Raw genomic sequence first — 14,462 nt, forward strand, 5'->3', positions numbered from 1 at the left:
CTTTTCTTCTGTCTCAAGGAGCCAGAGTGTCCTACAGCTTTAGGACCAGTGACAACCAGGGCCACTGAGCCCTGCTTGCACTCACTCAGATCATGGGAATTGAGGAATATTTTCCTCAGAGCACAATTTTGGAGCTATGATCACAATGTAAAAGGGTCCTCCTATGCAATCATTTGGACTTGACTCCTATGTGAAACCATTTTAAGCCAACTCTCTATGGTTGAAGGTTTCTTTCTTTCTCAATCTACAAGGTTTTAAAACCTCACCTCCCTTTGTGATCACCTTGTGCCAAGATATATTTATGTGCACACCTCTAGTCTTCCATCCCGAAAGACAAAATTCTAAATTCTAGATGGACTGACCCTTCTTTAACTCCCTTATCTCTCTCAAGACTATTGTAATGACTACCTTTCCTTATATCTCATTACTTTCTTTTGATTTTTTTCAGCTTCAACTTAAAAACAACTCAGTTTTTAAAAACAACCCCATTAGAGATAACTAGAAATCCTTCTTTTTCTCTAAAATGTATAAAATTGGGTTAGACTGCCTTCCTCAAAACTTCTAAACTTTTTCAATTCTCTTGAAAAATAAAATGGTGTTAATTAATATTCGCCATAGGTTGTATCCATAAATTATTTTTCACATTTCCCTTGGAAAGAAAATAATACTTTACATTTCCAGCAAGATTTATGACCCTGAAAAGTTTAAAGCAGTGTTTGAGTAATCTGATGTTTATAGGTTTTGGGGGGAGTCTGCTTTATTGCAATCATCAAACTCCATGTCGGATCAAATTCTACAAAAAAAAGAAAACATATTGTCTTTGTCTTAGCTATTTTTCTTCATTGCTAAAATGAAATGCCCAACACGTATAAGTTAAAGAAGGGAAAATTTGTTTGAGGTGACAGTTTGTAGAGGTTTCAGACTGTTATCAGCTGATTCCAGGGCAGGACGGCATGGCAGAGGGGCATCACAGAGGAGAAACAGTTTGTGTCCAACAAAAGGCAGGGAAGGAGCAAGCAATAAATAGCGACAAGTCTGCCGCCTCTGTCTTCCTTGAAACTATTCCATTGAGGAATACTCACCGGTACGCCCACACCCAGGGTGAAGCTTCTGTTATCCACATTCTGAATTATAAACTATCACACAAAATTCATCACACAGCCTTAGTCCCAGTACCTCAAGCCCTAGATCCAGCCACTAGCTCAGAAAATCCCCACCTGTGAACATGTGAGTCTTGAGGAACCATCTAGATATACTTGTACCGTGACAAGCTTTCAGCCCAAGTAGCAGCATTGCTTATGAAAGGAAATGCTTGAGAAAACTTGATTTTGTGTGAGGCACATTTGAAGTGAAGATTCAAGGCTTCTGGTAAAGGTTGAAGTAATCAAGTCATTTCAACTCTCTGAAGTTTCTACTCCTCAAAAGTTAGGGAGCTGATCTAACTCTATGCTTTCAAGTATGACCTTAAAAACCTTTTAAAAGTGGTAAACCCACCCACCACCAACTGAAAGAGAGTCACTCACTAGAGTTAACATGCTGGAATCTCATTTTTTTAAAAAAAAGCTTCAAGCAACATTGTTTTATCTACTAGATGTGTAAAACATTGTGGCAGGCACTCTCTGATCACATCTAGATTTAAAATCCTTTGTTTCTATTTGACTAATATTCCCTGCATTTCACAGAATCTGGATTAGTAGGAAGTGTTAGTTAGCAGAATGAATATGTTACAGCACTTTCTTTAAGTATCTGATTAATATTGCATAAAAATAAAATTATTTACTTGTCCATATTTTATAAAATTGCTAATCATATGTACACATATACATAAATGTATATACACATATTTATTTATACATACATAAAATTTACTTGATTCTACTTGACTTTTTTTTTTTGTCTTTTTCATTTTTATCAGTACCAGGAATTGAACTCACGACCACCTGCTTGCAAGGCAGGTGCATATGCCACTGAGCTAAATCCCTAGCCCCAATTCTATTTGACTTTTAACCACAGTGATTTTGGAAAAAGATGATACTGAGTTACCAGAAGTAATCAAAGGTAAAAAATAAAAACCAAGCGAAATAAAAATATACTGCATGGGAGCAAGTTTAAAATATACTATTATATTCTGTCCTCAAAACAGTCAGTCTGTATTCATTCTTCTGCTTCTAGTCCATTATTACCTTGTAGCCTTGAGCAAAAACACTTAACTCAGTCTAAAACTTTGTATCCTTTTCAACAAAATGGAGATTAAAACTAGCTTCTACAACTTCAAGCAGGATTAGTAGACATAATATCTGGGAAACATTTATCAGGGTGCTTGTCACATGACAATTAATTGATTAGTGATAAGGTTATATTGATTGTGATTTAGTAATATGATCTTGCTCTCCAAAGTTTGCCCTGTGGGCAGCAGCATCAATGTGGTATGAGAAGCTGCAAGAAATCCATCTCCTGCATCATAGCCTGCACTGTGACAGGATCACTAAGTGACTCATGGCACATACATGTTTGAAAAGTACTGATATGTGTCGGAGTCGCTCCCGGCCGGCAGGAAGAACACACGACAAGATCTGGCAGTGGCTAGGCTCTCTTTATTTTCCTTCTCCGCACAGTCTGCCCCGGGATTCTTCCCGGCCGAAGCCTCTACAGGTCCGCTCCCCGTGGCTCCTTTCGTGCTTCTTCTCCCGAGCGGGAGAGGCACTCGCTTATATGCAGGCACATCATCCAATCAAGCCGAAGCGGGTCAGGCAAGCTGATTGGCTAACCTCACTAGTTACTAGGCAGGCTATTTTATAGAGCGGGCGATCAGTGCAACGATAACAACCCGGAAGCAGGAAGCGGGCGCCATCTTGGCATACTCGATGGGAGGGGTAATTTAGCTTAGGCTTTGCTCTTTCCTACAGGCCGTATGACCATCACACAAGGTGACCTAGCATTGCTGCGGCTCCCAACAGATATGGAAAATAACGTGGAGCTCAGAATTTATATAGTAGTAAGCCAGGAAGCTGGGAGCACTGCCAGGTCAGAAGGTGATCTGCCCCCGTCTCTCTCTCGTTGTCCTAAGGACTTGTCTAATTGGGAGGTGTTCGGGCTTTCTGAATTCCACTGCAATGTTCTTTCTCTTACCAAAGCTATTCCTGAGGGACTCTTTAAAAAGCACACTGTCATGTTTATCACTTAGGAAAAACAAATCATAATTTTGGGTTTTTCACACTTTTAATTATTCAGCTGTTTTGTCACTGTTTGAGGAATTATTATAAAACCTATGTCTAAAATGTTTCTGATTAATGAGTATTTAGGCAACTAAGCAGATGTAGGGATTGACTGCTTTTGATAAAATTAAACATTGATGAAACATATATTTGCACATAAATAATGACTCATATTTGTATAAATAATAACATCTATTTCCCAAATATCATCTAGGAAAAAACTGAAGAGAGGTTGACAGAATTACTATGTATGTAAGGCTTATGAGGCACATCATTTTCAAGTGCATTTTTTACATTTGAATAAAAGTATGCTAATTTGTAGCATTAATACCACATTAAAATGAAAGAAATTAGGCAAAAAAAATGTGGATGATACCAGTGTATTTTTAGGACATGTCATAATTTTCAGAGTTCCTTTGTGGTTCATGGAAAGTGCATGTATTTAATATAGTCATAGTACTACAGTGATGCAAAATGTATTGTAAAATCTAAGTTTCAGTGATTCTAAGATATACATTTCTTCCCACATTTTATCATCTCTGAAACTGAAAACTGTCTTACAGTCAATGGTACATCACAATTTGATTAATAGTACTTTGATTGTTTTGCTACTGATGGGATCTTAGATTTAGTTAAGTAGGAATATACAGCCCCTAGAGAACTAATCCTAGTTCACGGGAGTACTACAATGAGTAAAAATAAATGGGACAGGAAAGAGATATCGTCCCACATTAGTACTCAAGCAAGAAGAGGAGGTGGGTAAATGAAAAGCAATGAGATTAAATACAACAAGATTCCATAGACGTAGATTTTCACACAGCTAAAGGGGAAAATGAAAGAAGATGAGGCAATATACAAGGAGGATAAAGAAGGAAAAAGAATAAATCTAAAGAAGAAAAAATGAAGCATTAAATGGAAAATATGGCCAGTGTGCTCACTGTTGTGAAGATTGCTCCCAGAGTGTAGTGTGTTGCACTAAGCATTCAACTTGCTGCTGCTTGTTTCATTACACACATTGGTTAATAGAAGCACCTGCTCTTAACTCACTCTCAAATCACCACCACAAACTTACATGATTGCTAAAGCATCTGGTTTTTTTTTTCAGGTAATGTCAAGATTATCAAACAAATCTACAGTCTCACAGGTATGGATTTTTTAAGAAAGAGAATTATGAAGCTGAAACCTGAAAGGTTTCCAATATATTTGTCTTCTTCTTCAGGATTATAGGGATTGACTTGTTAGCCTAATTTCCTTCCTGGTAAGAAATGTGGTAGCTGACTTTCATGAGTTGGAGTATAAAAAGGTATTGAAATGTATATCTCTATTGGAAATGTTTTACAGTAAATGTTATAGAATATGGTGGGTACCAAAACCTGACAAGAGTAGCAAAGTCTTCAGCTGTTAATTTTATAAATACTTTCATTGTGTTAAAAAGTTATAGCCATATTTTTTCTTGTAAACATTTGTAAATATTTGAGTTGCTGGATCAAAATATCTGACACCTAACTTAAAGGAGATGTTTATTTGGCTCACAGGTTCTGAGGTTTTAGGGCATAGTTAGCCTCCTTCAAGAGAGAAACCTTGCAGTGGAGGGGCATGGTGATAAAAGTTGCTCACATCACAGTGTCTGGAAGCAGAGAGCAAAGAAAGAGCCAGAGAGATGATAGAAAATAGATAGACAGATAGATGATAGATAGATAGATAGATGAAAGAAAGAAAGAAAGAAAGAAAGAAAGAAAGAAAGAAAGAAAAAAAGAAAGAAAATAGACTGTCCAAAGGCAACCTCTAATGACTCACCATTTCCAGTAAGGCCCCGCTCCTAACAGTGCATTCAGCTGCAAACTCATCAGTAGGTTAATCCACTGATGAGTATTAAACCACCCATGATCTAAGCACTTTCCAAAACCCTAAACACATGAGATTTTGGTAGCACATCTTAGATCAAAAACATAACAATACAATTTTTCACAAGTATTAATAAAGTCTAAAAATGTGGTTCAGAAAGTAGTTCAACTCTTAAGACAGTTCCAACTTTGAGGTACCCTCCACTATTACAGAATTTTTTGGAACATCAATTTGTCAGATTTAGTAGCTAGACCTTTTCTTTTATTTATTTATTTATTTATTTATTTATTTATTATTTAAGGAGAAAAAGAAAAACAGAAAAAGGGTACAGGTTATACAGAATTTCAGAAAAAAATAGGAAATCACTAGTTAATAGATTATATATTGTTATCTTAGAAATAGTTGTTCAAGTTACAAAATTAAAGCATATAAAGTAGACTTTTGTTAACAATAATTCAACAACAGTGAAGGCTGTGAACAAGTCTTTTCTTTGTTACTTATTAGATCCTACTTCAAAGTTATTCTTTCAAAACAAACTCAACAGCTTTCACATACACAGAGGAACAAATAGATCAAATTTCACATTATCAAAATGGTGATAATTTACTGAAAGGAGAAGGGAAAAATAGCGTTCATTTTTAAGATTATATCGTATTACATTGAGAAATTTCTTTAAACCTCCTCAAAAAATTCTGTGCTTTGGACCAAGTTGCTCTGTGGAGTTGCTCTCTGGTTTTTCTCTCTCACTGCCACAAAATCCCTCATCATCAAAAAACAAAGTAGTATTTATGTTTCACTCCTTCTCCCCAAATAGCCTTTCTTCACAGCAGTGCTGAATCTGCCCCAAACTGTTTATACTCCCTTCCTCATGAAGAGAAATTTGGCTCTTTTAAAGTCACTCTTTTATGCAACCAAAAAAATGAAGAGCCCTCCAAATAATACAACAATTTTAACTTTCAAAAGCATGCTCTTTTGTATAATTTAGGCTGAGGTTCATTTTTAGTGTTAAAATCACAACGATAATAAAGGCATTAAATCAACAGATGTTTATTTCTTTCATATTCACAAATCCAGAAAAAGAATAAATGACTTAGATACATCAGTAGGAGCCCAGGGCTGCTTCTTTCTGGTTCAGTACTCTCAGCATATGGTTTTCTTCTCCAAGATCTCCTCATTTTCTAAGGTAGTTGAATATCCATGCATTGTACCCGTATTGCAGACTACATATCAAAGAAATGTGAAAGAGTGAGACAGATGCTCCCATGTGTTTAGAAGTTTTCTAAAATTTCCTCCAAACCTTTCCATTTATAGCCCAGAACTTAGCCTCATGGCTTAGGCCAGTGGCAAGGGGAGAAAGGTGTTCTTTTGGCCAAGTACATTACTAATAATTCTACTAAGAAAGAAGAAAATATTTCATAAATAGAAGCAACCAGCATCTGCCCCGATATAAAAGTTGTTTCTAACTATTTCCTGATCATCCTCATTTCATGAGAAAGCGCTTAGTCGGTACTTGCTTTGCACATAATTAAGTGCTTAATTTCCATTACTTAGTAGGAAATACTTCCTCCACAGTATTCTTAATTAATAGGCAAATAAATCTTAACCTCTATTAATTATATTACTTAACCAAGAGGTCAGCTAATAAGTCACTTAAGATAGTAGGACTTCTAGGACTGTGTGATTGAAAGTCCATGAATTTGACCATGAAATTTTGTTCTGCTGCTCCTTAGTCAAGATAGCTTTGACTGGACCGATAAGGGTCTGAGATGGCTATTCTAGCAAAATGCATAAGTCAGATTTGACATTCCTTTAACTATAAGTGCAAAAACATGATTGCCTTCATGAAAGTAATTGCCGTGGATAGAGCAAAGGGTTGAATCAGAAGACAAGAAATCTGTGGAATTTTATGCCAGATGAATACATCTGCATAAAGGATGCAGAGTTTTCTCCACAAATGGCCTTAAAACATAACTGGAACTCCTGCAGAGAAGGAAATATGGACTGTGTCCAAGCACACAATAAATATAGGTCCTGTCTGCAGTGATAGTGGGTGGGACATTTAATACTTTGTATAAGTAATGTCTACTGCCTACATTGTAAGAGTCAGTCCCTAAGCAGTTTGCCCAAGGTACCAAATATCCTTGACAAAATGGAAGTATGAAACTTAATCTTCTAGAAGTACAAACATTAGATGTGTTACTATTTGGAAGATTCTAATAGAACAAATAAAGGCTACTTTAAAAAGCAAAATGATGAAAATGTCAATGCAAACATGGTCAGAATTCTAAATAGAACATGTATTCATTGTTTTTCATTTCCTTCATAAATTTACCTGGTGGCATTTTTAGCTAACTTAGCTAAGTTTTCTATCCCATGAAGCTATATACAGTTATTCCCTTAAAATTCTGTATGAATCCAATTTCAATTAAAATACAGTTTTAAATGTCAAGATGTATCAGTCAGTGCTTACTAGAGAAATAGATTTAATGTGAGATATACAAATAAATGAATTTACAAGACTGGCTTCCAATAACTGCCCACAGGCAGCCACGCAAAAGTAAACTGGAGACCCAAAGGAACCAGCTGAAGGCCTAGAACTAAATGCAGCATCCCATGCAAGTTCATGTCAGGAGACCAAGTGGTCAGCAAGAGAAGGTTGAAAGATCTGTGCCAAAAGACTAAACAGTCTGTATTGGAGGCAGAAGTCATGCCGGGAGTCTGAGATGACATCCAAGGTGCAGGTGCGGCCTGGAGCTCCTCTGAAGAAACAGAAGCTACCTTTGCTTCCTCATTTCCCCTTTATTCCTTTCAGGCAACAAGCCTATTAGTTGGTGTCACTCATACTCAGGGTGAGACTTCAGTAAATTCCTTTAGCCACACCCAGAAATATGCTAATTAGGCATTTCTTACTCAAGTTGATACAGTTAACTACCACATGGGTAAAACAAAAAATAAATAAATAAATAAAAGCAACACTAAGCTATCTCAACAAAGAACTTATGCTTTTTATCACTTCTTAAAACAATCATTATCTTGTTTAAGAGTCTAGATATACCATTTCATTCAGAAATTAAACCATTAAGATATATTAAAAAAACATTATGAGTGAACCATTCATTTCACTTACCAGATACCCTGTAAAGTGAATGGAATATTGCCTTTAACTATAATTGCTTGTTGTATACATCATTATAACTATTATAGCAAAATCCAAATATGCCAGTGAACCAGCTGTTTGTTGAAGTCATAACCATGACAACTCAAGAAATTTAAATAATAATCTTAGGGATGTTCAGATTTAATCTCATTTTTATTATGCTATTAGTAATCATATGTAAGTGATTTTATCTTGAAAAAACTGAGACACGGAAAACATGAATTGGTCTTGGAATGAATCGACCTCTGGACATCCCCAGAGAAGCTGGGTCTGAAGCAATGCAAAAAACAGTATTACAGTGACTTTCTTCAGAATCACTGGATTAGTTTTGCTGCCTTCTCTTTCGTTCTTCTGCATTAGCACTTCACCTGTCTTTTCCTATCTTCTTTCTTTTTTCTTAGGTAATAATACTGAATGACTAAGCCTAGAGTTCCAGGGGTTCTAGAATGAGGTTTTTTTTTTTTTTAATTTTATTTAAGGAGAAAAAGAAAAAGGGTACAAGTTATACAGAATTTCAGAAAAAAAATAAACAGTAGGAAATCACTAGTTAATGGATTACATATTCTCATCTTAGAAATATTTATTCAAGTTACAAAATTAAAGCTTATATAGTGGACATTCAAACAGTGAGACCAAACAGTTCTGTTCAATGATCCAACAAAACTCAGTAATATCATTGTCTATCTTATACACTTAAATAGACATGCAGTTATATCGTTTAGAGCACTTTCTTTTCCTCTCTTTTGTACAATGACTATTACACATTTTGGGTTTTATTTCTCCCACAGTTCTTATTACTTTTTTTGGAAGAGAGTAAAACCAAATGTGACATAACAGAACAGAGTCGGTCAAATCAAAAGGGTGGACATAATGGATAATGTAAAAACATAATACAAGGTGATCAACAATGGTTACCATAATGCCTCCCGCTATCTCTAATAGAATTGCCTATATCATCAGTTATAATAAAATTGAACAAAACAGTAAAAAACAAAACCAACAAAACCAAAACATTGGAGACATTACAGGTCTTCAAAAGTATGTAATAGTCAACCAGAATGGGCGTCATAATGAATCCCACTATCTTCACAGCTGTTGCCTATACTTTCAAACCTGGTACTATCAAGCAAAACGGAATAGAGGCACATCAGTTAAAACAAGATGATGAGAGCAATACAGGGCTTCAAATCAAGTTAATAGTAAATCAAAGTGGGTTACTATAATATATCCTACTATTTTTTATTTATTTTCCCTTAATTAAAAGGATAAAAATAAAATAGTAAATAATAAAATGGAGATTGAGATAAAAAAAGGGCATAACAACAAAACAGCGCAGAAAAAACATAACCATTTAAGCAAAATAGTGTTTTACCACAAGATAATCCCGACAAAGCCTATTTTTCTCTTCCTATCCTAAGGTTGCTTCAAAGGGAGAAGTGCAGGTGGTTTGCTCTATTCCTTGTTAGTGATTTATGAGTACAAGAAGAGCAGGAAGCCAAGGAGCTGAGAATGCTTCATATCTTTCTCCACCTATGCAAAGCCCAAAATCCATCACTGGAATTGAAAATGTCCTTATTCTTAAGAATATGCCATCATATGTTTCATGTGACTAGCAGACTAAAATCTATAAGCTAATCTTCTAAAATGCACCTTTCACACAGCTTCCCCACTGGGATGGTTTAAAAGATGCAGCCAAGGGTCAGGAGCTAAAATTAGAATGACAGGGAGGGTGAACCTTAGACCAGAAGTGGGAGACTTTTTATCCCCTGAAAAACTCATAGCAAAATCTACAAAGACGTCAGCCAATGCAATCCTCTAAGGAATGTGATTTTCTTCATGGGCACCTCCAACATAATGATATATATCCTCAGAAGTCTTTACAATCTATGCTAATCTTCATTATCCTCTGATTTAGTCAGAGCCAAAGGGAAATGGCAGCATCAACAAGAGACTCCCATCCATTGTGGAAGATGAAGAGGAGGAGGAGGAGGGGGAAGAAGAGGAAACAGCGTCACTGTCTCCCATCTACACAAGACGATCCTCCTCCTCACGCAACAAGAAGGGTGGAAACAATAAAAGCTACCTAGGATTAAGCTTAAAGCAGCTGGCCTCAGGAACAGTATCATTTCACTCACCTATGAGAGTCTCCAATTCAAATTCCCCCAAAACCAAGCAGGACACCAACCCTCCTAATCACAATAAAAAAAAAGAGAAGAACTTGAAATTGCAGCTTTCCATTTTGAATACTGCTGGACCCCCAGAACTCAGTCCCAGGTAAGAGTTTGCATCATCTAACTTTCCCAGGTGAAAGTAGCTTTAATGTAGACTCGTATATGTCCAGTAAATCACTCAGTCTTCGGGGGCTTTCTCCTACACAAGTTCACGCCTGGATTCATTCACTTCCCTGAATTTTGTGTGCAACATCTTGAGTATTTGAGTTAGTGTGTGAAATTTTTAATATTTTCAAAATAATTCATTCCTTTCATTCTCCCTTTGAAATGCTTCATCTGTACTTCTTAACTGTGCTCTTCTACATTGTGATTTTATAACTTATAAACTTATGAACTTAAACAAGGTGGAGTAAACTCCATCAATGTTGTTCCATTAATGCCTCATCCCAAAAGTTTGAGGAAGCAACAAACTGAGGTCATGAAGTAAGTGAGGAGCTGAGTTTTACTTTCTATTCTGTCTCATTGTTTTTAATGGTTGAAGCTTAGTTTCATTCCTTGTCTCTTCAATAAGCAACAGGTTTGTTTGTTTGTTTATTTGTTTTTGTGGTGCTGGGGATGAAACTCAGAGCCTTGTGCATGCAAGGCAAGACCTCTACCACTGACCCACATCCCCAGCCCTGTGGTTTTATGTTTAATTAAAAATAAAATTACTTTAGAAATTTAGAAAAAACCTTAGAATTATGGCTATGCTATACACTAATATTTCAAAGATATTAAATACTGAAATCAGGACTCAAATTTGGTATTCTTCTCATAGACTAAGTGATATTTGTGATATAGTGGTTCACTTCAAGAACACAAATTATCCACAGAGAAAGAATATTAAGGAAGAAAGAAAGCAGACCAGGTTTAGTGAAAAGTAAGTGAATATTAAATATACAGAGATTAAGTTGAGGATGGTTAATTTGAAAATGGAGCTTAACTCTTCTGGTTTTAAAATTTTTATTAAAATAAAAAGTAATAAAATTTAAATACAGGTGTACATATCAGATATGCAGAGAAAGATTTGTATTAAGTATGAGCCTACATTTGTTTATAAAAACTATATATTTTTTTTACATGCAGAAAGATTTTGAGGACATGTGTCAAACTGTTGAAAGCAGTGGTAACTTACAGGTGGCTTTTACTTTCTGATTTTGTAGCAGCACCCTGCTAACTATATGGCTTATATGACTGTTGAATGCCTGAAATGTTGTTAGTGTAAATTAAGATGTGCCAATCATAAAATGCATTTTGGGTTTTGAAGAATTAGTTTTTAAAAGGGAATTTATTTCATTAGTAATAAAATTTAATATAAACATTACAAATGAACTAGAAACATTTTTAAGTCTTCTAGACATACTAGAACTCATGAATATCAGTTCACAGCCAACTGATCTCCTTTATTTTAAATAGAATTGTTGATGGAATTGAAGACGGAAACAGCAGTGAAGAAAGTCAGACTTTTGATTTTGGCTCTGAACGAATGAGGCCAGAACCCAGAATTTCTCCTCCCCTCGCAGGTAAGTTCAGCCTTCTATCTTGGTGTGATATTTCTTTCGAACTTGTAATGTTAATTTGGCAGGTTCTTTTTTACTTCATTGTTCTTGGAATTTTCTACCAGTAATAAAACTCCACCAATTCAGTTGAATAATCTGACCTGAGACTGTGTCATTTCTAAATTATTAAGGAATTATTTGTAATTGTTCTTCTGTCCGGGCTACATGCCTTTCCATTTAGCAAACAAGATAAATAGTATCCCGGGAGAGTCAAATTACTTCTATCCATCAGTTAGTGCTATGATTTCCTGTCTTAAATGGAGATTAATTCACAAAAATATTATCTAAAGGAAATGCACTGTAGGAACAAAACTATATTTAACCAATTTATTTGGTGAGAAGTTACGAACTTTCAGTCTAAGGATAAACAACTTCAGAATGATGTTATCATGTTGAAAGTGGGAGAGAACTATATGAAACATTATCCTTAATGATAGTAAACTAATGTAGATATCTCAAATCCAAGCCAACACCCACCCCCCACTCAATCACGAGTTTATGGCTTATATTAAAAAAAAGAATCGGTTAACATGATTGAGGGCAGAATTGACAAACTTAAAGATACATCTGTATTTGATAAAAAGAACAATAAACAAGTATATTTAACACAAAACAATTACCAGCCAGCTACCCAATACGAAATGGGCAATTCACTGCCACTTTCTTCTCCCCATCTACCAAATTTTGAGATCTTTATGTTAATTAGCAAATACCAATACGGACAAAATTAAATTGAAGAAAGACATTCGAATTTATAATCTGGTCTAGGGTGTGAGGGAGTCTGTTTGGCAGTTTCCAGTATTTCATCTCAGGCAACAATTCCTCTATCACCTGTCACCTTGTGAGGAAACTGAAGGGTCCTTGAGAGACTCTCTTGGGGGCCAAAAGGAAGAGAAGGGTACAAGAGGGGAAGGAATAAAATCTTGGTTCATTAAGTCAATTATATTACCATTCATGGGGCAAAAGTCAAAGAAATCCTATCATAATCAACCTAGTATATTTGCTGTGGAAAGCCAGTGATGGATCAAAATGGTAAGTTTTTCTTTTTTGGCTCACCTGGAGACAACGCTCATCATGTCTGTACATGGATTTTTGGCTCCACGCCCTGTTAGCTTCCTCCTTCCCCTTACCCATCACCTATCCTTACAGTCACCCATTCAAACAGCAGAGGCTCTTCAGTCTTTCCTCTTAAATATCTCAGTTCTGCAAACTGCCAAGTTTCTGTCTTCACTGCCACTGCTCTTTTCTTAGCCACATCCATTCTGTCTCTTTCCTGGGTTGTTACCAAAGTTTCTTTTCTGGTCTCACACTGTATTCCATGCATAGTGAATATATTTAGCATACCATGCTTAAAATTCTGAAATGGTTTCTTAGCGCTCTCAGTAGGAAATGCAAACCTATCGCATAGGTATTTGTAAGTATCTCTGTTCCCTGCCAGATTCTAAGCTCTATAAGGGTCAACTATGTTTCATTTAGTGATGTCTCCTATAAAGGAGACCTGTCCTATTGTATATAGCCTATAACCAATTGTCAAGTGAATGGATTATCTCTGCAAAATATCTCTGCAAAACAAGCTTTTATCACTCTGTGTTGGACTGTTCTGAGTGATACTCCCACCCCCAGCAAGTTTTGTACTCATAATTGATGATAATTAGTATGACTAAGAAAAAGAAGAAACCAATTCTGTCAAATCTTATCCACTCAAGCTAGCACTGATTTGTATGTACTTTTTGTTCTGGGCAGAAATAAATGTACCTGGAAGTATAAGGCAGAGCAACAAGTAGAGAAGAGAAAACCAGGAAATGGGAGAAATTATCTTTTAGAGTAACACAAGAGGAAACAGGAAATGTACGGTAGATGAAATAGATTTGGAGAAAACATTCTCATTGGAACAAGAATTAGTGTTTAGAAAGGAGACAGAGAAGGAAAGGGACATCCTTTACCTGTGGCATGGGTACCAACTGTATTAACAATTTTAGAAAACAGGCAGAGAAGACAAAAATGTGTCATTCTGGTACACAGTGGTGATTGTGTTCAGGGGAGCAGGAGACTTGCCATGGATAAATCCAGTCAGAATCACTACCAAGATGTATGCCTGGTTCCAAAGAGTGTATCAAGTACCATTCAGAGAAATTACGAATCTTGTGTTATTCTAGAAGGCAAAACTACAATGTTTAGACATTATGAAAGGGTAAAGGTGATAGCTCAATTTCCTCTTGTATTTCAAATTTCCTGATTCTTAAACATGAAATTTATTCCTAAACAGCTCATTCTGTGTGTGTCACTTTTCAGACCCAGAGATTGGAACTGCTGTTCTCTTCATCAAAGCAGAGGAAACCAAGCAGCAGATAAACAAACTCAACAGTGAGGTACGGCAGTCTGTCTTGGTCATGCTGGTGCGGTAAGAGGAGATATAAATCCACTTACCAGCAGAAGTAGTAGGAGAAGCGTGTGCTTCCCCATTAGCCCACCAAAG

The 14,462-nt window shown here is 36.0% G+C and overlaps 1 protein-coding gene across 1 annotated transcript in view; it reads left to right on the plus strand.

Annotated features, from left to right (window-relative positions):
- Kcnh8 (potassium voltage-gated channel subfamily H member 8) overlaps positions 1 to 14,462 on the plus strand; it is a 356,910-nt gene that overhangs the window by 325,583 nt on the left and 16,865 nt on the right. The window contains exons 12-15 of the mRNA XM_063256994.1: positions 4,321 to 4,359; positions 10,133 to 10,491; positions 11,844 to 11,950; positions 14,279 to 14,355. Of these exons, the coding sequence (XP_063113064.1) occupies positions 4,321 to 4,359; positions 10,133 to 10,491; positions 11,844 to 11,950; positions 14,279 to 14,355 (582 nt within the window). The remainder of the gene's footprint in view (positions 1 to 4,320; positions 4,360 to 10,132; positions 10,492 to 11,843; positions 11,951 to 14,278; positions 14,356 to 14,462) is intronic.

This window comes from Cavia porcellus, unplaced genomic scaffold, assembly GCF_034190915.1.
Source record: "Cavia porcellus strain 051 isolate PalLab524CR breed Dunkin Hartley unplaced genomic scaffold, mCavPor4.1 scaffold_10, whole genome shotgun sequence".
NCBI classification, from domain to species: domain Eukaryota; kingdom Metazoa; phylum Chordata; class Mammalia; order Rodentia; family Caviidae; genus Cavia; species Cavia porcellus.